The sequence below is a fragment of the Maniola hyperantus genome, chromosome 20 (genome assembly GCF_902806685.2).
Source record: "Maniola hyperantus chromosome 20, iAphHyp1.2, whole genome shotgun sequence".
Taxonomy (NCBI): domain Eukaryota; kingdom Metazoa; phylum Arthropoda; class Insecta; order Lepidoptera; family Nymphalidae; genus Maniola; species Maniola hyperantus.
The window spans coordinates 450,143-475,228 of record NC_048555.1 but is presented as its reverse complement, the minus strand read 5'-3'; the positions used below and the strand labels follow the sequence as shown (position 1 = coordinate 475,228).

Here is a 25,086-nt window from a genome sequence, read left to right as displayed (position 1 = left end):
TATGAAAATAATATAATGAATTCTTTGTTTATAGCAACATATGACGTCAGTATAAGGATTATGATCATTACGATTGACGCGTGGCGCGCGTGTCCACCGCTGATACCGTAGTGCGCATTAATTCGCGAGATATTCGCAAAGCCTTTATTTATGTAGCGGCACACATCGATGAGCGGCACGAATCAATGCAGGCGATTTATATGCATCATAAACTGCTCTATCAATATTTTCATAATAAACATCTACCTACAGTACGCGGCCGAGAGTAATGTAAGTACATCGACCTTTAGAAGGAGATGGCAGATCTGTAGAGCGCTGTCCCTGTCGTTGAGACCGACAAAACGTCATATAGGTATGAGTGACAGAAACAACGCTCTACAAAGCCGAAATATGATTCTAAAGGCCGACGTACATTACTATTGGCCGCGTACATAGATCCACAATCCACATGCACGGGATAACATACACGGGAGTGTGTCCGCCAAGTTCGTATAAGATTCTAAACAAGAACGGCGACGCACTGACAGTGTGTATATTACACGAATTATTTCAAGCTGCTTTCGATACCTTTTCGACTCGTGTGGTTGTGGTAGCTGCTCCTCAAGGTTTGATTCCAAGATTACAACAAACCCAGCTGAGTATTCCTTTTTTATCTGCACCATTTCGTAATATACATACCTACTTAACTAACTAGAGCTCATAGCATATCTCGTCGAAGTACCATAAGCAAAAGAGTCATCTTAAAATCACAGCCCAAAAGATTTATGCATTTTTGCTGAGTCAACACGAAATATGAGTTTATATCAGTATTTGAACAGCGAATATCTTCCGCGCGGCGCGCTGGCCAATTGAATCAAAACATTGAATATTTATCCCGGTACAGACGCCGCGCCGCTCCGGGCATCCCGGGACCATATCAAATATTCTGTAGGTATAGTGGATTGTTAACTGCGACACAGATCAGCTAGTGAAATAAAGAATAAACTGAGAAATGTAAAAACTGAGCATAGAGGAAGGTGAACCCTTCCTCTATGCCAAGTTCAAACGCTACATCTATATAGTTCTAGCTTATATGCTCGCAACTTGTAGACTACACAAATTTCAAACCCCTATTTCACCCCCTTAGGGGTTGAATTTTCAAAAATCCTTTCTTAGCGGATGCCTACGTTATTATAGCTATCTGCATGCCAAATTTCAGCCCGATCCGTCCAGTAGTTTAAATCAGTCAGTCAGTCACCTTTTCCTCTTATACATTTAGATTAAAGCGCCACTATCATCATCATCATATTATCGACCCGTCGCCAGCACAGAACTTAGCACGACGTCTCTTCTCAAAGTGAGAAGGGTTTAGGTCATAGTCACACTTGCCACGCGCCAAGTGCGTTTTAGCAGATTTCACACACAGTCTAGAACATTGTGGTGAACTCTCAGGCATGCCGGTTTCCTCGCGATATTTTTAACCGACTTCCAAAACGGAGGTGGTTCTCAATTCGGCCCGTTTTTTTCAACTTTTTTTTAAATGTAGGTAGGTACGGTTTTTTTAATATTTTTTTTGCTAAATCTCCCTGCGACTCGTCTGATGTCGTCCGTCCACTTTGCGGGGGTCTTCCAACGCTGCGCCTTCTGGTGCGAGGTTGCCATTCCAGCACCTAGGTCGATACTTGCTAAGAAATGTTCAAATCCATCGTCTTCATTACTCTGCATCGGAGTCATCTCGTGAGCTCCTTTTAATATTTGATCTGCATATTTATATTAAAAGTCGGGAATTGTTTGCGTGCCGCCGGCGACGGGTGATCCGTAGTTTATTTAGTTACAGATCCATAGTTTATTTTGTTTATATCTCATTTCAAGACCGCGTAGTTTGAGTAAATCTTGGGGATTTGGAGCGGCAAATACCAACATATAACTGATTTTAGCCCGCGACTTTGTACGCGGTACATTGTAATTTATAGCCTACTAGGTGATGCCCGCGACTTCGTCCGTGTGGATTTAGGTTTTAAAAATCTCGTGAGAACTCTTTTCTTTTTCTAACTAGGCACGTGCCTAGTTTGCTTTAGGGATAATCTGCCTCTGAGTCAAGGGCTAACTTGTATCTGAATAAAAAAAAAACTTATGAAAAAGGTAAACTAAAGTTTTTACTACCAAATTGCCCTTATCTAGGCTTACACATTTCTTGACTCTCACACGGCACATATCCACTCTTCCCGTAGGTACACAGCATCTTCAAGAAGAAGTCACCCCTCTGGTCTTTGCGAGGTCGTTTGATCACTTTCATCTTCTTGTTCAGGACGAAGATATTAGACGTGTTGGTGGTAGCTGGTGGCCATCGCACTGGGAGTAGTTTGCTTTTCTTTGGTGTTGGGTTCCTGAAATTGAGAAAAGGATTTTTGAATATTTATTAAGATTTTTCAAATTCAATAACCACTGTTTAGAATTGTTTTAAAGATTCTATCATTTTACATGCCTCATCATCATTTTGCATTTTGCATGCATTTTCAATTGGTCGGGAATTTACTAGGTTTTGGGATTAAGAAGGGATTAACTGGTTAAGTGCGGATTGGCAGACTTCACACGTTACGGAGCACTCTCATATTTAGGTAATTTCTTAAAACGCTCATAGCTCCGAAAATTGCCCATGCGTTTATTTGTGCCCACGCCCCACCGCTGGCCATGAGTGATGAGCCTCTCCCGTACTCATTAGATTTGGTAATAAAGTTAGAGCTGTTCCAAAGGGTAAATAGCATTTGCTTGATATTTTATCAAATACCTACCCATTCTACGTGTTTAGTATTTTTAGAAGATGCAACACCAAACACATGGTGGAATTAAAGATATTCGAGAACTAAAAATAAGAATGTAGAGTAAGAGAGCAAGAGGAAGTAATGTTTAGAAAAAATCTCTACATAAGTACTTACCCAAAATTCATAAAATTTCGTATTAACGTTGTAAATTTATCAATCGTGCGTTCGTCTTGCTTTGATAGAGGTAACGATATTCCCATAGGTTTAAAAATGTAGAATATTTCCCCAGCATGCGTAGTCCCATTAAAATTCGTCCCAGCGATGAATTTTCCAAAATTTCTACCGCCTTCGTACGCAAATTGATAATTGAAAATAGGCTGGTCTGAAAATTGTGTCATGACTTTTGAAAAAGCATTTATTGATCCGTATGCAATCCAATCGGAATAGTAATTTATCAAGCCCTTTACAGATGCCCGATAATCTAAGTAACCTTCTCCAAAATAATGTGACCTCATCATCCGACCAATTTTCCTTTTCTCTTCTTCTGAACACCACGAAAATACACAAGGCAGTCTGTCATTAAAATGGTCGCTCAAATCCTTAACAGTTTCCTCACTTAATAGCCTATAGAAGAAACCTCCTTCTTTGTCAGTAAAACCAACCATTAGTGGTACTCTATTAAATTTCCCAGACTTTATAATATCAAAAGGAGTGTCTCTAAAAAATGGCTGAGTAAAATTTGCGTCAACGCACGGCGAATACTTGAAAAACCTTGGATTCACTGAGGTATCATGAGTTGCATCTATAAGAGTCTGTAAATCAGCCCGAGCAAAAGTATTGAACACATCTTCTTCTGTCAAAGGTATGGAAAACTTCCCAGCATCTTCGAAAGCTGCTGTTAAAGGCTCCAAATTAAAAGCCCAAGTAGACAACGCTGTTCCGCTCATTAAAATGGCTTTATGGAATAATCCTGTGCTTAATTCAGTCAGTAAATGTAGTGACGCTGAACTAGCTCCAGCGCTTTGTCCACATAAAGTCACATTATCAGGGTCTCCACCAAAGGCTTTTATATTTCTTTGAACCCATATCAAAGCTGCTACTTGATCTCTTAAACCAAGATTTGAGATGCCATTTAGGCACAAAAACCCCAGCACTCCAAGTCTATAGTTAGTTATCACAACAATTACACCTTTGCTGACTAGAAATTGTGGATCGTAGAGTTCTTTACTCCCTTTATAATAAGCACCACCATGGAAGAACACCATGACAGGAAGCTTGTCCCGAGGTGTTGCTGTCTCGGGGGTATATACGTCGAGGTAGAGGCAGTCTTCGGTTCCGGTTATGAAGAATGACATTTTTTGAGGACATCTTACGAATGGGTTTATCGCGTTGAAGGTCCCTTTCCATTTTGGTGGCTCCCTTGGAGGCTGTAATGAAATAATTTTGCGGTAATTAGTACCTAAGTTAACCAACGATGGAAAATCGGTAATTTACATCACTCTAATTTCTTAAAAACTAGATGATATAATTTTAATCGAAGGAAATATTATTATCTATCCACTAGCTTGCGCTCGCGACTTCATCCGCGTGGACTACACGAATTTCAACCCCTTAGGGGTTAAATTTTCAAAAATCCTTTTTTAGCGGTTGTCTACGTCATTTTTATGAAGCTGCATGCCCACTTAGATACAGACGACCAACGATCGATAAATTTTGGATTTTTCGTCTTTCTGCCTGTCTGTGTAAACTTCACGCCAAAACTGTTAGAGCCAGTGTTATATTAATTGCTAAAAACGTACACACTTCGACAAGTTAAAGTTACGTGCCGGGAATCGATACCTGGACCCTCCGAATAGAAGGGCTAAGGTTTAAACCACTCTCTACCTACGTATGAATAAGGTTTACCTGAAATCTTTCGCTGGTTGCGTACGGTATGCCAAAGAACCGATAGTGCCCATACGCGCTACGCAGGCCCCGTAACTTGCCTTGGCCCGTCTCCACCACTGGCGTCAACGTACACCACGCTTCACATACCGACACCAACAGTATGACGGTCACAGTCTTCATACTTATGATGATGATTTCACATTTTTTGACATTTAGTGTCTTACTCTTAACTGTTAACTACCATGGCTAGGTTGGCACAGCACAACGGTCCTAGTTCTCAAAAAAGAGGTCAACTGCAAAAAGTAGTTTTTGCATGGGAAAACGTGGGAATTATCAAAAAATGAAAGGTTGACTGACGAACCAATCGTGCGGTTACGTAGACACTACCGCCAGCGCGCTTCACTTCGTACCACCAAATTAATTGATATATCACACACTGCACAAGTACAAGGTCAGAACTCTTTTTCGTGAACTAGGTAGGTACTTCCCAACCTCCTTTTTGTAAGTCAGTTTCTCAGAATTCCCACCAAATCGTTTTAATACCTGTGAGTATGTACATAGGGATCCATAAAATATAATAGATTGTGAAGCAAATCAGTTGACCCGGCAACGCAATACACAAAGTCACAAAGAATATTAGCTCAGTAAACGATCACCAAAGTCACCATACCTAAGCCACAAAAGGTACACAGTCCTAGCTCCAAGCACAACACACACTGTGGTTCTAGCAGCTAGAAGCTGAGCTAGAATCTAGCTAATAAATGGCGAGTTCACTTGATCGGAACAAATACGCGACAGTTGTACGGTAACGTCACAGCCTTGTGTGGTAACGTAGCTCCCCGAACATTGAGAGGCACACATTGCGCAAACACCCTACTAACTGCGAAAGTAATCACGCAGTTGCGCTAAGTTGCGCAAATGTTTAGCCTTCTGGGAAACTGATCAATGGGTAGTCTGTTCACTAACATAGTGTCGCTACCCAACTAGTGTTTATTATTTATTTTTATTTATTACAATAGATATAAGAATAATATAGCAGGTATTCTATTTTATTCTTAGAATAGAAAACATTTATTTAACAAACACAGTGAAAAATAATATTATAATAAAAGCAAAATAATAAATGCGCCTGCGGGTGTAGCGAGTAGCGACACTAAGTTAGTGAACAGACTTTACACAGTACAGAATGGTATAGCAATCATCTTAGATCACTGTGTAGATAATAGCTAAGTATCTAAGTACATACCTACTTATTTATAAAAATATGTCTCATTAGATGATGTCCGCGACTTCGTCCGTGTGGATTTAGGTTTTTAAAAATTCCGTGGGAACTCCGTTATTTTCCGGAATAAAAAGTAGTCTATGTCCTTCCCCGGGATGTAAGCTAACTCTGTACTAAATTTCATCAAAATCTGTTAAACTGTTGAGCCGTGAAAAGCTAGCAGACAGACACACTTTCACATTATGGATATGGATTGTACCTAATATATTATATCTATTAGGTAGGTACCTATCGATGTATGGGAGGTGATAAGTAAGAGGAGATAAGGTAAGGTAAAGTAAGGATGAGGTAATAGGATATAGGTAAGAGGAGATGATAGTGACTAACGGTGAGATCTATAGATCTGACTCACTGACTGACTGATCTATCAACGCACAGCTCAAACTACTGGACGGATCGGGCTGAAATTTGGCATGCATATTATAACGTACTGGGCATCCGCTAAGAAAGGATTTCTGGAAATTCAACTCCTAAGGGGGTAAAACAGGGGATTGGAATTTATGTAGTCCCCGCGGACTTGGTCGCGAGCATAAGGCACAAGCGTGTATATAAATGTGTCTTAAAATGAGTAGATTTGAATAAGATAAACAAAAATTTGAAGTCAGTATAGGTACCTACATAGTTTCACTTCAACAAAGGTCAAAGTATTTGCAACTAAGCACTGTACATTTACATTTTAACGAGGGACGAGGACCGATTTAATTAATATCTAACTAAATTTCTCCTTCAAAGCGTCGCGCACTTTTGTAATTATATGCATTTAACTTTTAATGAAAAGTAAATTCTTAGTTTCCTAGCAGTTTCTAAAGATTTACCTTTTGAATTTGAATCGCTCTTTGTGCTTGAACAAACTATAATATTGTTCTGGGGACTTCAATACTTATCCACACTCCCCGAGGGGCTACTTTTACAATAGACATATACAGCTGTACTCAGAGTCGCTTAATCGTTAGTATTACTTATCCATACTAATTCATGCCTTAAGTAACGATTAAGCTTCTCTGAGTGCGGCCGCTGATGTTACCTACCTATTTTTAAACGTTGTTTATACAAATATTTCAGTAAATCCAATTTAAGTAAGTTTATTGTAACATACAAGCATTAAAAGTTGTAACCAGAACGCCAGTGAAACGTTATTGTTATATACTACCTAAACACAATCCAATACCAATAACCATTTGCCTCATTTTGTAGTTTTAGTGATTTCGGATTTTTCAACCCCGCAATGTACAGCGCGCAAAACTCCGAGTGGCCTACTTACGCAACATTCTTTGACCTCTAGCGTCAGTCAGATGTTTTATTTGCAATATATCGTAATTTTTTACAAAATTATAGGATTTGTTTTTTTTTCGCGTTTTTGTTTGGTATCATATCAGTAATCATCAGTAGATACTATCACCTGACTTCGTTTTTGTCATCGTTCTGGTTACACTCTGTATTTATCATCATCATCACCAATCTATGTTTAGACGTCTGAAGCTGGACATACCTACTCATCGCACAGTTTTACGATAGCCAGCTGGTCTCTTGTAGGGACACAATCCACGCGCCAGCCTTGCGCCGCTTGAATCTGCGTCTCGTTTTGATCTCCGTCAGCTTCGTCTGTTCACTTAGTGGGAGGGGTCTTCGTTATATTACTTTAGTGTATGCGAGTCTTCCAACGCTGCTCTTTCCGGTGAGAGGTCGCCATTCTAGCACCTTGGAACCACGATGTCTATTGGTGTTTCGAACTACGTGCCATGCTCATTGCTACTGCAGCTTCAGCCCGCTGAGCTGTCGGTCACTCTAGTTCACCTACTTACTCATATATTGTTATTTACTAACTACAATGCACATTATTGCAAACTTTGCAATTATGCATTGTAAGGTCTACGTCTCCTGAGGATGCTCCGGTGTCGCGGCGAAACGTGCGTCGAGTGTGTCTTGGAATTTGTGTGGTGCGTATTGCTTGCCGAGTGGCTGCTTTTCCTGCATGGTTAGCAGTGGAAGGGCGGGCGGTGCATTTCGCATGCTGCAAGTTGCATTTGTACTTGTTTCAGCGGGTTACAGCAAATTAAGCTTTTAGTTAATTGTATAGAAGGGTTTTGGCCTTAGTCTACCACGCTGGCCATGTGCGGATTGGTAGATTTCATACACCTTTGAGAACATTATGGAGAACTCTCAGGAATGCAGGTTTCCTCACGATGTTTTCCTTCACCGTTAAAGCAAGTGATATTTAATTAATTAAAACGCACATAGCTCCCGAAAAGTTAGAGGTGCGTGCCCGGGATCGAACCCCCGACCTCCGATTAGAAGGCGGACGTCCTAACCACTAGGCTATCACAGCTTTTTAAAACTATACTTACTATATACGTACTTATTGGATTCCTTTTGCAAATTGGGACTCAAGAATGAAAGTCAACATAGCCGTTTAAACACAATATATTATTAAAAAAAGAAATCAATACAATAGAACAATATTGTAGAATCATGTTTACAGAACGAGAGGCGCCGGCGGGCGACCGGCTCTTCAATGCACAGACCGACTTGCGTACAATTTTACCATTACTTTCATATTATGTACAAAAAATACAGAGTATCATACATAGAGGGTAGATGCTAGATGACTCGATTTTAAGAGTTCCGTACCCGAAGGTTGCCAACGTGACCCTAGTACTAAGCCTGCGCTGTCTTCCGTCCGTCTGTTTGTCAGCGGGCTGTATCTCGGAAACCGTAATAGCTATAGAGAGTTGAAATTATGTATTTTTATTGCTACTGTAACAACAAATAATAATAAAAAATTAAAATGACCACCATTAAAAATTAAAAAGAGTTATTTCTTTTACGTTCGCACGGAACCGAACTCGTGTGAGCGTTCGACTCGCACTTGACAAAAGATTAAGTACCTAATATCTTGTGCATAATTTTCTGTTGAAGAGAAGCAACCCAGCGCGCTCCCCAGTCTCCAACGCTTGCCATACAAACGTAGTTTAGTTTTTATTTGAAATTAACCAATCAAATTCAAGTGGAGTAGACACGTTCTAGAAACAAATGTGTCTGTGGACTACACAAACTTCAAACCCCTATTTCACCCCCTTAGGGGTTGAATTTTCAAAAATCCTTTCTCAGCGGATGCCTACGTCATGATAGCTATCAGCATGCCAAATTTCAGCCCGGTCCATCCAGTAGTTTGAGCTGTGCGTTGATAGATCAGTCAGTCAGCTTTTCTTTTTATATTTGTATGTAGTATAGAATAAGAACATTATCAAAATCAGGCATCTGCCCTATAATCATAAGAAATTATAATGCAGAGGCTAAGATATTATACTTCTTACAGAAAATGCTTTACAAAATATACCGAGAATTCCTTTAATCAATATTGTCAAAGAATATACAAAATACAAAATTTGATATAATTCATGACCGTGGTCGATATAAAGTAAAATATACAATTTAATTTGATCGAATTATTAGCAGATCTCATTTACAATTTCTAAGACCAGTTTTTGATCCCTTCTTTGAAAAAAAAGATTTGTCAGACATTCAATTTTTCAACAAAAACTTACCATACAAATATTAATAATAAAACTATTTAAATAAAATATATATAATATGTACACCATGCGCTAAATGCGCAAAGAAAAGCTATTATATAACATAATATTTTACATATATAACAATAAAATACACATTTATTGCGCTATCCTACCTATAAAAACAATATACCTAATATATTGGAAGTCACGAAACATGAAACTGCAGTACTATGCGTTTCAAATGACAAGAGCATGGTTAGATTATTTCATAACATTTGCACCTACCTATCAAACTTTACCACTTGCAACGAAAATAATATGGTTTATAGTTTACTATGATTTTTAATGAAAACTAGAAAGATCTATAAGAATTACGTAAAAAATAAACAGAACCAATAAGAAATTTCAAATTTAATTATGTCTTATATTACATTTCAAATATGGCGATGGTCTTCCAATTTGAAATGCATAGTAAACGACTATAATATATCACACAGTGAATTCATGTAAGCGAAGCGAGCACGCAGTTTTTCTTTCAGCTTCCGTGACTACTGTAATACTTTTTATTGAAAGTCTGTCTGTGCATTGAATAAGCCTCGGTCATACCACTGCTTCTAGTCTACATCCCAAAGGCGACCTCTCACCTTTACATACTAGTACACTAGACATTTCTCACATCAGTTATTTTTATAGTGTAAACTAAAATTTAATATTTAAAAAGTTTAATTTAGCGCACTAGTTTGGTAAAGGCCCTTTAACAACTTAGCCTACATAGTACATTACATGTACGTCACAAAATGGCGGGCGTTCATAAAACAACATAGACTAACGGTGGATCCATACTTTTAACTCTACAAGCTTCGATTGCATAGTGGGTGATTGCATATACTAAGGCCATTACGAACGTGCGCACAGGGTCATAAATCATTACAATCATAGAGGTTGTGAGAATGCCGCAGAAGTCGTTATCGATAAAGAGATGCCGTTCGGACGCAGGTAGTAGACGCGAGTAAAAAGTAGGTATCATCATCATCATCATGATTAACCCATAGCCGGCCAATTACAGAGCACGGGGTCTCCTCTCAGTATGAGAAGTGTTTGGCAATATTCCACCACGCTGGCTTAGTGCGGATTTTCATGCTTCACACACCTTAGAGAACATTATGGAGAACTGTCAGGCATGCAGGATTCCTCACATGTTTTACTTCACCGTTAAAGCAAGTGATATGTACCTAATTACTTAAAACGCACGTAACTCCGAAAAGTTAGAGGTGCGTGCCCAGGATCGAACCCCAAACTCCGATTAGGCGGACGTCCTAACCACTAGGCTACCACAGCTTTTTTAAGTAAAAAGTGTGGGCGCTTTTTATAATCTGTTATCGACTATCGACAAATCCTTTTTTTTTTGGTGTTACACATACATAACACTAGAGTATCAGTTTCCAGTTCCATACGGCCTGTAAGTGCGAGTAAGAGATCTGATAAAAATGATTAATTACCCAGTTCGCACGTTCGTAATGGCCTTAGTATAGAATACAAAATACTTTGCTTTGACTCAACACTTGTCACGTGTTAAAAATATGTTTCCGCCTTAAAAGTCCGTAGACTAAAAGCAGTCACGTTTTCTATTTTTTTTGTTTGTATCTTAGTGTCTCTACAAAACGATCATCGGCTCACGATAATAACTCTTTACTCTATGTATGTTAGGGGGGGGCACTTCAGTGTTTAATATAAGTCTTATAAATCGACAGGTTATACACGACACGAAAATTTGGTATTTTGCAAAGCTTGTGTCACCGAGGCGAGGGTTTTCATAGCATTCATTTACAGAGAAATTTTTGGACACCGGAACGTAAGTTTCAAATACATTCCCGCTTATTCCCGCAACGTCGTCCGCGTGGACTACACAAATTTCAAATCCCTATTTAACACCTTAGGGGTAGAATTTTTAAAAAACGATTCTTAGCGGATGTCTACGTCATAATAGCTATCTGCATGCCAAATTTCAGCCCGATCTGCCCCCCAATTGTGTAAGAATAACCATTTCATGGCTATCGCAATCGTCAAGAAATTCTGCCATTTGTTTGGTTGATTCGCTGTTTACATTTTTTCACAGTCAATCAAAGGGCAGAATTCTTGACGATTGCGATAGCCATGACATGGTTATTCTTACACAATTGGGGGGCTGTTCAGTAGTTTGAGCTGTGCGTTGATAGATCAGTCAGTCAGTCAGTCGGTCAGTCAGCTTATATAGACGTCTGTCATCTGAATTGACGTGTTTGTCGGAGTATGTCCGACTAGTTTCGAACCCGTTCAGGCTTTTATATGTATAATGGATAGTTTAAACGCTATAACATATTTTGTCATTGAAAAATCTTTGAAAAAGTGATAGTACAAGTAGTAACTAAAATATTTCTTGCAACAAAACTGTAATTTGATAAAAGCTTTGTAAAACATCAAATTTCACCAACGACATTCAAACAATTCGGGACCTTCGAGGCGTAACATAAGCAAGTGTGCAGTAATATGCCATTTTACACATCTACAACTAGTACCGTAAGATTCCTTTACGACACAAGTGCCCCGCGATGCCGTTTACATTAGTTATATTATATTATGTAATATTTCTAAAGTCTATTCGCTTTGAAACTTCCAAATATATAACTAATAAACCTACTTTTCCACAATTTGATTAATTTTGAATCTATGAACTGGGGATTTCTTTGATTCAAAGCGTATTTTAAAACATTAGCAAAAAAGACTTGGGCAAAATTTCTTGAATAATTTCGTCTAGATATTTAGAAGTGTCTAAACGTGTAGGCTCAATATAAGCTATAATATACGCTGAAATATACACAACGCATAGTCTGTGAAACCACATCACATTATATAATTACTACATTCGAAGTTTTCTTTTTTTTTCAATTTAAATCAGTTCATCACAACGTCCGTTTTCGTTTTGTCAGCACGAGCACTATTTGAAATATGATAATATTAATACATATTTATATTTTATTATTATTATTTATATTATTTTATGTATTCAAAAGTTACAATCACTTTCATTTTGCAACGCGAACAAATGTGTCATATATGCGCCATTTTTTTTTCAAACGCCGGTAAAAAACTTATGAACTAAAAACTTATTTTAAAAAATTAAGATTTCCACTTTGTCATATTTCTATAAGGTGCGTATTCGCGTGCACGTGCAGAAAGCATACATTATCTAATCCTAAAACTTACGTGTAAAATAGTGCACGCAAATATGCACCTTACAGTCGAGTACAACAAAGCCTCCAACTGACTCGATACATATTACAAACAAAATTACATACAAACTTTTTTATATAACCCGCTAAGAGTTTACCAAGTTGTTACCCAAAAATTTTATTGTATTTAGACCTTAATGTTTTGAAATTGTACCCGCGCACTAATACCAAAAACTAGGATATAACGCGTACGAAGGAACAATAGACTTGCCATATTTTCATTTCATTTGAAAAGTCCGCTGATCGATTCCGAAAAATGCTGCATCAATTATTATTATAAACTCAATCGCTGTGATTGGCTGAATTTATAGTTTTTTTGCTGCAACAATAAACTTTAGCAAATAGAAATAGAATGTTAGCCAGTGCTCGATTACAGTAGATTGACCTAGTAGATAGAACCTCTGATTGGTCCACAGTCGTTCACTATTGGCTAGAATGCATTGTTGCAACAAGAATTCCATAAATTCAACCAATTACAGCGATTGAGATTGTAATAATGATTGATGCAACTTTTTCGGACCAGCGGACTTTTCAAATGATAGTTGACAGATAGAAAAAATATGGCGAGTACATTGTTACTTTGTACGCGTTATAATTTATTTAAGTTTCTCTCTTTTAGATACATGTACATTATTAAGTATGCAACACACAGCAGAAGCAGTACTGTGCTAAGCGATCAAGATCGAACCTTGAAGTATAAGGGCCTTCGCAGACTGCAGACATTTGATCATCAGATTATGACCTTTTTCAAAAATGGCAAATTTTAAAGTCGCACTTTGCGTCTATTCAAAGTTAAACGCACGTTGCGTTCACTAGAATACTAAATTTTATATAAATTAAAAACCAGCCAAATTTTGGTCACAGCTTATAAACTACATACTTTATGAATCGTTGTTTTAGTATTTTTTGTTTAAATACAGTAACACAACACAATATAACAAAATTTCATATTCATAACTAGTTCAATTTTTTTTTTAATGGACCCCAACACAAAAATGGTTTAAAACTGGGGCTCTCCATTTTTATTTAAAATAAAAAGAATAAACAATATATATACATATTTATACTTAATGAGATTTAGACAATACCCCACATGTTAAATGTAATTAAAATATTAATTACTAATAAAATATTCGGTTAATCTATAAATTAAAAAAGCCAAAATTTCAGGTTTTGTAACTCATTTCATCTACGAGCTAGAGCCCGTATCACGTAGACAGACAGACAGCAGAGGGACATTAATAGGCCTCCGTTTTTACCTTTTGGATATGGAACTCTAAAAAGAGCGTTGACTTTGTACAGATTTTACTTTACATTAAAACAAGACAGATTTATGTCAGAAATATTTTCCGAAATTGACCAATCAAACCTGGAACATTACTATTTATATGTTTGCACCCTAGCCCCCAATGAACACTGCGTTAAAAATGTCTTGGAAGTTCAGAGTCTGCAGTCTGCTCGGGCCCTTAGGACATTGTAATTCGAAGCACACTCGCGCAACAAAGTCGGTCACTAAGGCATCGTCTGTGCGTAACATTGATACACAGTATTCAAACAAAATTGATTTCTATATACATTGGCATAAGATCTATATTTATTTAAATTCATTATTACAAGTTGGTATATATTACATATCCTCCGCATCTCCCCGTCATTCTGTGTCCCTTTATATTTTGTCAAGTATAAATTCAGTATTGAATTTATAGCTGGCTTTATCGTATGGTTGTCTCTTTCGCCCGTTAACAAACGTATAGCACTCTCTCGCTCAAACAAGCGGTTAGAAGCAGTATTTTCATCATTGGATACAATCTCGTAGCCTGTTAGAGTACCTATTAGATTTTACATATCACCAAGTTCATTGCATACGAACGTCGAAACAATATTTCAGCAATGTAAAACGGAACTTAAGTACCTTGGTTTTTAAGCTCAAATTCGCCATAAATATACAGCTAGCTTCAAGCAGAAACCTTGCGATGGTAAAATCGTTGATACTGAATTTTTTACTATAGTCAAAGCTTTTAGGTACATTTCATTCTGACTTCATTGTGTTTCGATGCTCGAATTTCATCGACGTTGGTGATATGTGTAATCTCATACTAAGGATGAAATCTGTAAAACGCACTTTGACTTTGCTCAGACTTAAGACACTATTAAAACGGGACAGATTTATTCCGTCTATATAACGCTGTCTCGTTTTAACAACGTCTTAAGTCTAAGAAAAGTCAAACTGCGCTTCAGCCTTAGTATGACGCAGGAGTCTGAAGTCATGAATCTAGTGTAGGGACAAATCTGGCGGACTCGAATCGTTTTTGAACTAAAAACCGATATTGAAAGATCCATTCAAAAACCATTATTGAAAGAAGAGTTGGTTCGCAAGTTTTTTGGAAAGAAGTAATTATGACATGATTGTCGCATTTATTTTTGGGTAGTAACCCAATGTGTTTGTTGGTTTGTCCTTCAATTGCGTCACAACGGAATAACCGATCGACGTGATTTTTTGCATGAATAATTAAAGACCTGGAGAGTGACAGGCTACTTTATCCGGGAAAATCAAGAGTTCCCACGGGACTCTAGAAACTTAAATCCAGGCAGACGAAATCGCAAGCATTTTTATAAAGAGGTGTTACATCAAATCCGGATTTTTTTAAACAAGTAGCTTATATTTTTGTAATGTCAAATGTTCTGCGACGGACGCACGCATATGCTGTTCAAGATATGAGGAAAGTCAGAGGTCAAGTCATCCAAGGAGAGTTACATACATGGTTCCCAGCGGAGCAATGTTGCTCGTTGCGTTCAAGATGTTTCACATCTATAGATAAGAAAAGTTGTTTTGTCAGTTTTGGTACGATTCAAGAACTGCCAAACATTTCTGTTTAACTGGTGGTAGAGTTACAATGTTACCAGAGGAGCGATATTGCCCATTGTATTAAATATGTTTAAAGAAATTTTTCGATAGATAAGAAAAGTTGTTTTGTCCGTTTTGGTATGTCCCGAGAACTGTCAGTAAGAACCGATGCGATGGTAGAGTTACGCGAGAGGTACATCATGTAGAGGTACGTCTGGCGCGCATGCGCTTCTCGGGCGTGGAGGCGGCGGAGTCGTCGTCGGACAGCAGCAGCGGCAGCAGCGGGGCGCGGGGGGCGCGGGGCGCGCGGGGTCAGCGCCGCAGCAGCGCGGGCAGGTCGGCGAAGGCGCAGGCGCCGAGCGACGCGCGCGCCATGCGCCGCAGCAGCTCGCGCGAGTGCGACACGCACGCCTCCACGGGCGACACCCACTGCATGTCCTGCCATTCTGCGTACAACAATACTAGCTTGTACAACAGCCGATCTACCCGAGTCGAAGCCGAGGAACAGATCGGGTTATGCAGGATGTCTACCTACTAAACCCCCTTCGGTGGCCACCCAGCGCATATTGGGAGGCTACAAGATCTCTTACGCATTGGGCTCGTCCAAGGGGAAACAGCCTCTTCTCTCTGAGGTATAGCAGCTTGTGCCACAGCAGACTGCCACCTTCCCAAGATCGGATACGAGATGGTGAAGTGAACGTCTGCTGCCTTCACCCCACCCCTCCCCCCATTTTGTCGAGATACTCGTAAAACTAACAATGAACTACCTAATTCAGAGCGCTGATCCGGTAACAAAGTAAAGTTCAGCGCCGACTTACCGAGTATGGCGGAGTTGAGCGCTTCGCAGACCGCCTCCCGCCGGACCGGCTCGAGCTGCCAGCCCACCGGGCTGTCCCACGGGTTGCTGTACGCGAGCAGGCTGAATGCATCCTAAAATACAACAGCATCTTCTAAGATACATACGCAAAAGAAGGAAAAAAGTAATCCGTGCAACCTTCACGTCGTGCCTGAAGGTTACACGAATACCAGTTTTCGAAAAAGTAAACAAAATTGAAAACATTCGGTTGTTCAAAAAAAAGGAGTTTACAAAATTGAAAATGTATCGGGAAATATTCCATTTTTCTAAAATTAAAAACGTGTCAGGGAGAAACAATTTTATTGGGACAATACTGTGAAAGTTTTAAAATATAAAACATAATATGTAGGTTTTTCTCCTAATGGTCGTTGTAAAAAATGCGTATTTTGGGGAAACTTCGCGATTTTTTTGCCAATGAGCCAAATTGTGCCAATCGTGTTTTGGCTCTCGTAATTAATTCACTAAATAAATAATCAAATTTGTAGTTTTTGAGGCCAAAACTTGATTGAACATCCGAAATGTGTCTCAAACACCGCTTTAGGTCCCTAAAGCGGCATATCAGGCAAATACTCACTTCTAACATGGATTTGTGGTAGTGGTCCTGTCGTAACTTCTGACTCATGGCGTACAGCTCACGGCCGAATGCGAGCATGCGCTCCACGGACGCGCGCGAGCCGCAGCCGTCGCCCTCTATAGCGCATTACATAACTCATTAGTATATCTTTTGACTGATCCCAAACACGTTGGATACAAGCAGGCGTTTCTTTGTGAAAGTCGGTGATACACAAGGAACAATAGCTTAATAGAGTCTTGGACTGTAGTAATAAGATGAAGTGATTTTTTGTATAGCGGTAGTTTATGGGGCTAGAATTCATTATTTTGAAAAAATATTTTATTTATTTTTAACATGAACGTCACGCTGTACGGAAGGTGAATAATGACGTCACAAGACGTAAACGACAAATTTTAATTTTTTTAATTTTTTACATTTTCCTGCAGAAATTACTCTAATTTCTAAAAAGAAAAGAAAAGAATGATATAATGAATTCTAGCCCCATAAACTACCGATGTACGAAAAATCAGTTCATTTTATTACTACAGTCCAAGATCCTATTAGGCTTGTTGTTCCCTGTACATCGAGCGATATTGGTCTAAAATTAACAAAAATATATTGCTATTTTGTGCAAACTGTGAAACTAACAGCTGTAGATTAATATCTACAGCGTAGTTATCGCATTAACTGACCTAACATTATTCCGCAGTGGTATTTTACAAACCAAATCACGCCAAAGTGAGTACAATGTATATTTAATATCTTTTCACACGTAAATTGCTTGTGTAGGTCGATTCCGGAAAACCTTGTAACGTTGTACAAGAACGTTGCATGTATTTAATAAAAATTCGGCGCCTAACCGAATATTAGCAGAAATATCGCGCACGTACGACTGCAATCGTGTTACTTCGTGTTTCAACGAATGAGTTCCGCGTGCAGCCGCTAGAAGCGAGAGGGCGACACTGCCGCGCTGCGCCCGCGCATATATTTTACTAAGATCAGTCTAGAATCTTTTCGAAAAGTGACAGGAAGCGAATTGTTCCTCGGAAGTGTTCCTTATGATAGTTTCCGTATTCCTGGAACTATTAATAACAGTTTTAGTGACCTACGTGGATTTGTAACCCGTGTATAAACGGGTAAGTACTGGAAAATCGCCGTAGGATAGTTTTATTTCTTAAAATTGTAGCCGACCCTCGCGTCATTGCATAACCTTGCTTTGTTCATTAGTAGATTATAATTTTGCTTACCTAGTTTACTGTATTATTAGCCAATAGATGCTAATTGCCTTCTGCAATTAGTGTCGTGCGAGTAAATTCCTTTGTTTTTAAAAATGTTAACGTAGTCTCACACCTTCCTTCCCTTGTAACTCCGTCTGATTGTGACAACGCATACTATCATTACGCTGTGCTTTCCGCTTGCTGTGCCGCGTGGTCACGATCAGAAGCGTAGTGAGAGACCTTGCTCAGCCACTGGAATGTGCGTTCCAGGTTCTGGATCCTGCTTGGATTTTCACGGCACTTCTTCGTGCTTCTTCGTGCTTCTTCGTGCACCTTGGATCCCGCTGCCGCTGCCTACGCCAGGCGCATCACGTGGCACCCTCTTCCGGCGCTACGGAACTCCCTGCACCTGGCCAGCGGTCTGCCTCCGTACACCTCGTCGAGCGCGCATTCCCCTTCCCTGAAGACCATCTCGCCGGACTCCCGCTACCTCTGGGACGTTACCGCACGGCGAAACAGGGAAGTACAGCCTACTGCAAGTTTAGTGATTGTAGTGACGCCAGCACGCTAACTCACGACCCTACTTATCTAAATAAATTCTCGTGTTGACTTGTGGGTTTTATTCCTCGCCACTAAAAAACCCCCTCGTCACAACCTGCATCGATAATTATTACAATCGCGATTGTTGTAATTGACTGAATTTATTGTATTCTTGTTCATACTCTGGAATTTGCTCAGACTTTACTTAAGAGTTAAAACAAGACAGATCTTTCTTTGAAATGTGTCTAAGGCTAAGATCTATAGAGCGCACTTGACTTTACTCAGACTTAAGACACTGTTAAAACGAGACAGCGTTATATCGCGGGCATAAGTCCGTCTCGTTTTAACTGAAACTTAAGTCTGAGCAAAGTCAAAGTGCGCTCTATAGATTTCAGCATGAAGTCTGAACAATTAATCTCAGGTTAAGGCTGAATTAGAACGTACTTTGATTTTAAATTGACGAGATAGATTTATAAAACCGAAATATATCGATCCTTGACAAAATTATGAAGAACTGCGATAAAAAATCTTCGTCGTTTCGTCGTTTTACGCTTCGTCGAAAATACCGTTTTAAAAATGTGTACACTTTATAAGATCTGTATTTTTTTGCAGCTCCTTGCTTGCACAATTTCGTTAATTTTAGACCAATACATATTTCAAAGTTACTTATAAATAAGACGTACTCACGACACTTTCAAGTTAGTTAAAAGACAGCTTTGAAAAAAAAAGAAAACACGGACTAGAATGAAACAGTGTGAGATTAAATAAAATTAAAAAAATGATCGCTACATAAATACTGTGATTGACATTTATATTTGTATTTATATTTATAATTGTATGTCTGTGTATAAAAGTGTAATAGTTAGTATAAAGTTACATAAATGCACATAAACTCATGTACTACATGTATATATAATGAAAAAGGAAATATATATATGTCATAGTAGAAAGATAAAGCACCAATACCGATAAATAGATAATTACCATCCCATTTCATTCGCCCATTTAACCGCATGCAATAATATATTCTCATAACGCTTAGTACGAGATTTTATGTCTCATCAACGTTGATAGTATTCGAGTGTCGAAAACCTTCCGCATTATAGTAAACTGGATCTTAACTGCCTTGTTTTAAAGCTCAAGTTTGTCTACACATCTACAGCCAGCGCTCCAAGCGGAAACGTTGCGTAATTAAAATCAGTGGCATTGAATTTTTTACTTCAATTCAAGGCTATTTAGGTCCATTTTACTTTGACGGTATTGTGTTTCGACTCTCGAATTCTAGCAACGTTTGGTGAGACGTAAAATCTTATACTAAGCGTACAGTCCATTGTAATATTTTCTATACACGTTCTTGTATACATTATACAAGTGTAAACTAAATTGGCAAATATAAATCTAGTGCTAAATGAAATTAATACATTAGCTTAAAGAAAACAGAAGAATCACAAAAGCAAAAAGACCGTAATTATACGTACCTTCCTAAAATACTGTTATTATTATAAGAAATGCGGAATGGGTGCAAATGGACGTAAGATTTCATATTTGTAATGTTTAAGGAAACGAACATGATGACAAGGATAGAACAATCGATATTGTTCGCAACAACATTCACAGCACGATAAATGAAAAAGTTTATGATGTAGTGCAACACATACTCTCTTGGCAGTTGAATGACATTGACAGGGGGGCGCTGTTGGAGAACAAAGGTAAGCCTTCAATAGAGAATATTCAAACAAGAACAAAGGGGACACTTGACCACAACGTTAGTTCCGATTTTCGCCACGCGCCAAGATAGCCTTGTCGCATTGTATTTGGGATACTTTTAATACTCGAAATAGAAATAAATCTATTGGAAAAGAATAACGAAATCGGATTTAAAATAAAGTAATTAGAGTAATGAAGGAATCTAATGACAAAAAATGAAAAATTTTCTTCACTAAATTGTGTACGTACATATATCATGCAAATTAAGTAATCCATTCTGAAGTTGCAACATGGCGGTCATAGACTAAGGATTAAATATATAAAAGGAAAAGATGACTGACTGACTGACTGACTGACTGACTGACAATACAATACAATACAATTCTTTATCTGACTGATCTATCAACGCACAGCTCAAACTACTGGACGGATCGGGCTGAAATTTGGCATGCAGATAGCTATTATGACGTAGGCATCCGCTAAGAAAGGATTTTTGAAAATTCAACCCGTAAGGGGGTGAAATAGGGGTTTGAAATTTGTGTAGTCCACACGGATGAAGTCGCCAGCATAAGCTAGTCTTCTTCAAAAGGTCAATGTACATTACTTTCAGCCGCGTACTGTAAGTGTGCGTGCCTATAGGTACGTTAGTACTATTATATCTTCTGTGCTATAGGCACAATCTGTCACGAGCAAGCGCACGCAAAACGCACCCATTTACTATACTTATACCGTTACGACTCGAAACACGAACATGTGTTACTACGCGCACTAGTGAAATGCAAGAAATAAAAACGAAAGAAACGAAGTGACAGCGACAAATGAGGAGACACAATGTGGTGCTGCATACAAGACGCACGACGCAATACCCACCGATGCGGCTCGCCAGCAGCGCCGCCACGCTGGCCGTGACGCCGGGCATGCCCTTCATCACCAGCTCGCCACCTACAACCGCCGACCATACCACTCGCTGTACCAACCCTGCCGTCCTATGCTACCCTACAGCAAGCTACCGTCTCTAGGCTAGTGGCGTGCATAAACATTTCATCTAATTATTAACTTCTATGTATAAAAATGAAACTTCCTTTGTAAATATTCATAAACTTATATTGCGTCGTAGTTATAGAATACGGTATTTTACACCAAGCGAGAAATATCTTAAAATGTATAAACAAGATAGTATTAGCAATAAGCAATCGAAAAATGTTAAATTCAGTTTATAAAATTATGTAATGACCTAGTTGCCCCGGCGAACTTCGTACCGCCTAACAGTCGACTCTTTTTCAGGATTTTTTTTTAAATTTTCTCTCCGTAAGAACCATCCCCGTACTTCAAGGAATATTATATAAAATAAATAAATAAATTATGAAAAAAGAATTAGCGAAATCGGTTCAGCTGTTCTCGAGATTTGCGATCAGCAACACATTCATTGATTCATTTTTATATATAGAGAGTTTATAATTAATTTTAAAAATTTCACTTTTTTATCTGTTCTACAAATATAAAAAACGCGTGATACCGTAGCCATTCTTTTTGCACTTCATGCAACGGATATTTGTAGTTTTGCCTGCACTCGCTCACAGTGCACGCCACTAACTGTATCAGTCAACAGAGATCGCGATTTTATGTACATCTTTTTAGTGAAAATTGATAAATCTAAACACACGAATCAGATATTTATTGAATCAGAAACGCACGGAAAACAATAAGAAACGTTCTTCGTCATATTTCATTAGATTTTGTTACATGAAAACGAACCAACCTATACTGCTATGGAATTCTCTCCCTTTGGATATCAAACAGTCTAAATAACTATCTATTTTCAAAACTAAATTGAAGTTATCCTCAATTTGATGTGTTTATTTATTTATTTTTACTTTTTGTTCCACTTATCTGTCGTCTATTCCTCTCTTATTTACTGTTGTATTTTTATTTTTATACATACGTATATTATGTGTATTTACTTTATTTAATTAGTACACCCCTTCCGCTTTCTTTAATTTTCATAATATCCTCTACCCTAAGGTTGCCTGGAAGAGATCGCTATTTTAGCGATAAGGCCGCCTATTGCACTTGCAAACATCTTTGTTATATTTCTATTGTTTTGGTTTTGGTGTACAATAAAAAAAGATTTTACTTTTACTTTACTTTACATCGTTAGTTTTCAGGTGAGAACTTTAAAACACGACCTTTAAAGTTGAATATTTAAAAACTAACTCTGTGTAGGCTGGATATTTTTCACGTAACAACGTCCAATTAATCCACGAATCATCACCTTAATTGATTCTGTGTTAATTTAAAAATGTTCCGAGATATTTATCACGATCACTGCGCTTGTATTGAGGACGATTTTATGAAACAGATCCTATTAGGTACATAACTAACCGCAGCTTTAAAAAAACATTAGAACATAAACTATTTTTTAAATAAAAAGTTTAAATAAACGTGGAAAGATTAAAATTAGAATCAAAATTATAAATCCTCGTATAATGTGTAAAACCTATTCTTAAATCTAATCAAATACAAAACTATTTTTATATCGGTAACTTCTAGATTTGTTTCACAAAATCCTTGCCTAAGGGTAGTTCCAGAGGAAATAATCATAAGAAGCTTGTGCCACTATGGTGTCGATGTGAATGCGGCCTACGGTCGGAGAGAGTGATAAGAAGCTAAACATGCAACCTACTGTCATACGACAAACCCAATCACAATACCTGTGTCTGTTTTATATGTTATTCTATTCAAAGGCTAACATCTCCCCTGTTTACCCAGATTCGCAATCCATACTTCCATACTAATATTATAAATGCAAAAGTGTGTCTGTCTATCTGTCTGTCTGCTGTCTGCTAGCTTTTCACGGCCCATCGGTTTAACCGATTTTGATGAAATTTGGTATAGAGATAGCTTGCATCCCAGGGAAGGACATAGGCTACTTTTGGTCCCGGAAAATTAAAGAGTTCCCACGGGATTTTTAAAAACCTAAATCCACGCGAACGAAGTGGCGGGCATCATCTAGTAAAGAATATTTATGTTTGTATTTGTAACATACGCGGTTTTGGGTCTCATGCTAACTTCTCGTGTTGCATAGTTCAAAAAACCGATAGACGTGGGGGTCCCTCGCACCGGAAAGTGCGGCGTCATCCGCACTAGGCGGACAGACGACATCGAACGAGTCGATGGGTGGCGGGCGGCGGCGGCGCGGCGCAACACCGTGGCGTGTGGACACGAGAGAGAGACAAGAGACCTATGTCCAGCGGTGGACGTCTATCGGTTGATAATGATGCTAGCATCATATTGCATTTGTGAATGAAGCTAGCAGGGTAGTCAAGCCGTACTTGTTAGCGCTTGAACAAGGTATTCACTTAGTATGTACTTATTTTATTTTAGTTTAAATGAATTCTTTTATAATAAAATTCCACAATCAATTTTAGACTTGCCCTTGCACAAATTTAAAAATCTGTTAAAAGTATACTCCTGAAAAAAGTATATTACTCAATCGAAGATTATCTAATTATATAAAAGGAAAAGGTGACTGACTGACTGACCGACTGAGTGATCTATCAACGCACAGCTCAAACTACTGGACGGATCGGGCTGAAATTTGGCATGTAGATAGCTATTATGACGTGGACATCCGCTAAGTGATTTTTGAAAATTCAACCCCTAAGGGAGTAAAATAGGGGTTTGAAACTTGTGTAGTCCACTGGTAAAATATAATTGAAATTAAAATAAAATAGACACAGGTATTCAAATTTTTGATAAGCATGAGCACTAATAATAAAAAAATTACTATGCCTTCAATATTCTATAAAATAAAACTACTGAACTTTACGTCAACACGCTTTTATCCGTTAGTTAGTTTTATTTTCTCCAAGCACCTGATTAGAATATAAACTACTTTGGTTAATATTAATCAATACTAATTAAGTGTTAATATATCAATATTCTAACCCCCTTTATGATATGAATATTAGTCAGTTGGAATGGGATGGTGTGTTATATTTATTATATTAAATATTTATTAATAAATATACTAGATATTAATTACAATTCGCTATAATATTCATTTAACATAATTATGTAGAAAAGTGACAAACTAAAAAGAACGAGCAAATAATATTGAATTATGACAAAAATAATAAACAAAAAATTTAGATTCAATATTCAAATATTATATAATGTTTTTTAAATAATATGGATGAGATGATGTGCAAATAAGAAATAACCTCAATAATTATCATACAAAATACAAAATCATTGATATAGTTAATATTAATTAATTTTATCTTCAATCAAATTATAATTATATGTATTGATTTTCGAGTAGGTACAATATTAACATAATATTATGCATAAATTATACTTATAAATAAATTGATTAAATTAAACTTTAGTGTAGTAAATTATATATATATCATTACTATTTTAGTGAGGAAATTTTGTAGTTGTAGTATTGAGTAAATCGATATTAATTTGCGTATAAAACATAAAATCGATTCGACAGTTTCCAATGTTCAAAAATAAATTAAAAGCAAGGTACACAGGAGTCCCACTAACTTGACTTTTAAGCAATTAATATCACTTGCTTTAACGGTGAAGGAAAACATCGTGAGGATACCTGCATGCCTGAGATTGGTCCATAATGTTCTCGGAGATGTGTGAAGTCTGCCAAACCAC

The 25,086-nt window shown here is 37.9% G+C and overlaps 2 protein-coding genes and 1 long non-coding RNA gene across 5 annotated transcripts in view; 1 reads left to right on the top strand and 2 right to left on the bottom strand.

The window, feature by feature from the left end:
* Positions 1–1,732: 1,732 nt before the first annotated feature.
* On the bottom strand, positions 1,733–5,335 carry LOC117991946 (juvenile hormone esterase-like). Its single transcript, XM_034979584.2, has 3 exons — positions 4,647–5,335; positions 2,916–4,168; positions 1,733–2,366 (listed from the first exon to the last, which is right to left on the bottom strand). Exons 1-3 carry the CDS (start codon positions 4,806–4,808, stop codon positions 2,153–2,155), a joined length of 1,629 nt encoding a protein of 542 aa, XP_034835475.1. The 5' UTR covers positions 4,809–5,335; the 3' UTR covers positions 1,733–2,152.
* Positions 5,336–12,102: 6,767 nt separating this feature from the next.
* Positions 12,103–25,086, bottom strand: part of RanBPM (Ran-binding protein M) — a 52,672-nt gene continuing 39,688 nt past the window's right edge. For 2 of the 3 annotated variants that reach the window (XM_034979158.2, XM_034979159.2), the window contains 4 exons: positions 21,283–21,354; positions 16,970–17,085; positions 16,358–16,469; positions 12,103–15,985 (listed from right to left, as the gene is read on the bottom strand). In XM_034979158.2, the coding sequence (XP_034835049.1) occupies positions 15,852–15,985; positions 16,358–16,469; positions 16,970–17,085; positions 21,283–21,354 (434 nt within the window). In that variant the 3' untranslated portion in view covers positions 12,103–15,851. The remainder of the gene's footprint in view (positions 15,986–16,357; positions 16,470–16,969; positions 17,086–21,282; positions 21,355–25,086) is intronic. The other variant, XM_034979160.2, reaches the window with a different exon arrangement.
* LOC138403783 (uncharacterized) lies at positions 17,761–18,774 on the top strand. The gene is made up of 2 exons (XR_011237946.1): positions 17,761–18,084; positions 18,436–18,774. It is a non-coding gene; the product is annotated as an uncharacterized lncRNA (long non-coding RNA).